The sequence below is a fragment of the Alexandromys fortis genome, unplaced genomic scaffold (genome assembly GCF_014885135.2).
Source record: "Alexandromys fortis isolate MF-2015 unplaced genomic scaffold, M_Fortis_MF-2015_v1.1 scaffold_76, whole genome shotgun sequence".
Taxonomy (NCBI): Eukaryota; Metazoa; Chordata; class Mammalia; order Rodentia; family Cricetidae; genus Alexandromys; species Alexandromys fortis.
In genome coordinates, this window is record NW_026067997.1 from 8,628,531 (window position 1) to 8,630,016 (window position 1,486).

The 1,486-nt window shown below is 37.8% G+C and overlaps 1 protein-coding gene across 2 annotated transcripts in view; it reads left to right on the top strand.

The window, feature by feature from the left end:
- The window catches only part of Kgd4 (alpha-ketoglutarate dehydrogenase subunit 4), a 6,502-nt gene extending 5,317 nt beyond the window's left edge, over positions 1-1,185 (top strand). For both annotated transcript variants that reach the window (XM_050160480.1, XM_050160478.1), the window contains exon 4: positions 943-1,185. In XM_050160480.1, the coding sequence (XP_050016437.1) occupies positions 943-960 (18 nt within the window). In that variant the 3' untranslated portion in view covers positions 961-1,185. The remainder of the gene's footprint in view (positions 1-942) is intronic.
- The last annotated feature ends 301 nt before the right edge of the window (positions 1,186-1,486 follow it).

Here is a 1,486-nt window from a genome sequence, read left to right on the forward strand (position 1 = left end):
TAGCTTTTTTTTTTTTTTTTAATCCGAGGCTGGATTTTTGGCTCAGAGGTTAAGAGCACTGACTTCTCTTCTAGAGGTCCCAAGTTTAATTCCCAGCAACCACATGGTAGCTCACAACCATCTTTAATGAGATCTGTTGCCTTCTTCTGGCCTACAGGCACACATGCAGGCAGAACCCTATATACATAATAAGTAAATATTTTTTTAAATTTTATTTTATTGATATTTATTGAGCTCTACATTTTTCTCTGCTCCCCTCCCTGCCTCTCCCCTCCTCTCTTCAATCCTCCCCCAAAGTCCCCATGCTCCCAATTTACTCATGAGATCTTGTCTTTTTCTACTTCCCATGTAGATTAGATCTATGTAAGTCTCTCTTAGTGTCCGCATTGTTGTCTAAGTTCTCTGGGATTGTGGTTTGTCGCTGGCTGTTCTTGCTTTATGTTTAAAAACCACCTATGAGTGAGTACATGTGATAATTGTCTTTTCTGTGTCTGGGTTACCTCACTCAAAATGATGTTTTCTAGCTCCATCCATTTTCCTGCAAAATTCAAGCTGTCGTTATTTTTTTTCTGCCATGTAGTACTCCATTGTGTAAATATACCATATTTTTCTCATCATTCTTCAATCGAGGGACATTTAGGTTGTTTCCAGGTTCTGGCTATGACAAACATAAGTAAATATTTTTAAAAAAGAAAAAAAAATCAAAACTGTGTGGGCATGGTAGCTTAAAACTTTACTCTCAGATCTCAGAAGGCTGAGGAAAGAGGATTGCCGTGATTTCTTAGAGACCAGTCTGGGCGATCTAGTGAATTTTTAGGCCAGTCTGGGCTACAGAGTAAGGTCTTGTCTGAAAAAAATCAGCGACAGCCTGAGATCATTTTTATAGTATAAATAATGGCCAGTTCAGTCCTTCGTCTCATGGCTTTCTGTTTCTCTTTTCAGCGTGGAGGTCCAGAATGACCGCTGTGGCTGCTGTTTGTCGCCAGACAAAAGGATTATCTTTACAATAAAGGACTTCCAAAATGTCAAATGAAAATTGTATATTAAGCAACCTTAATAAATATTCTGCAAAAAGAATGAAGTATAGAAACTCTAGATGGCCACTTGTATCTCCTCAATGTATCTTGGTCAGCTTCTCTAGCAAGCTGGTCTGCATACCTATTAAAGTCACATTTTTACATATTAGCCTGTTAACTTACTCTTGATTATGAAGTGTTACCAGTGATGAGCTATTAAAAGCACACAGTATCTAGTGAACAGTCAAATTTTCTCCTTTCTGTTTGTTTAGACATAAAGATGATTTATTAAGTGTAATTCCTGCTGTAAGGAATCTTTTCTCCTGAAATTAGATGAGGAACAGTGAGATATTTCCACTTTAAAAAAAAAAAAAAAAAAAAAGATTGTGGGCTGGAGAGATGGCTCAGAGGTTAAGAGCATTGCCTGCTCTTCCAAAGGTCCTGAGTTCAATTCCCAGCAACCACATGGT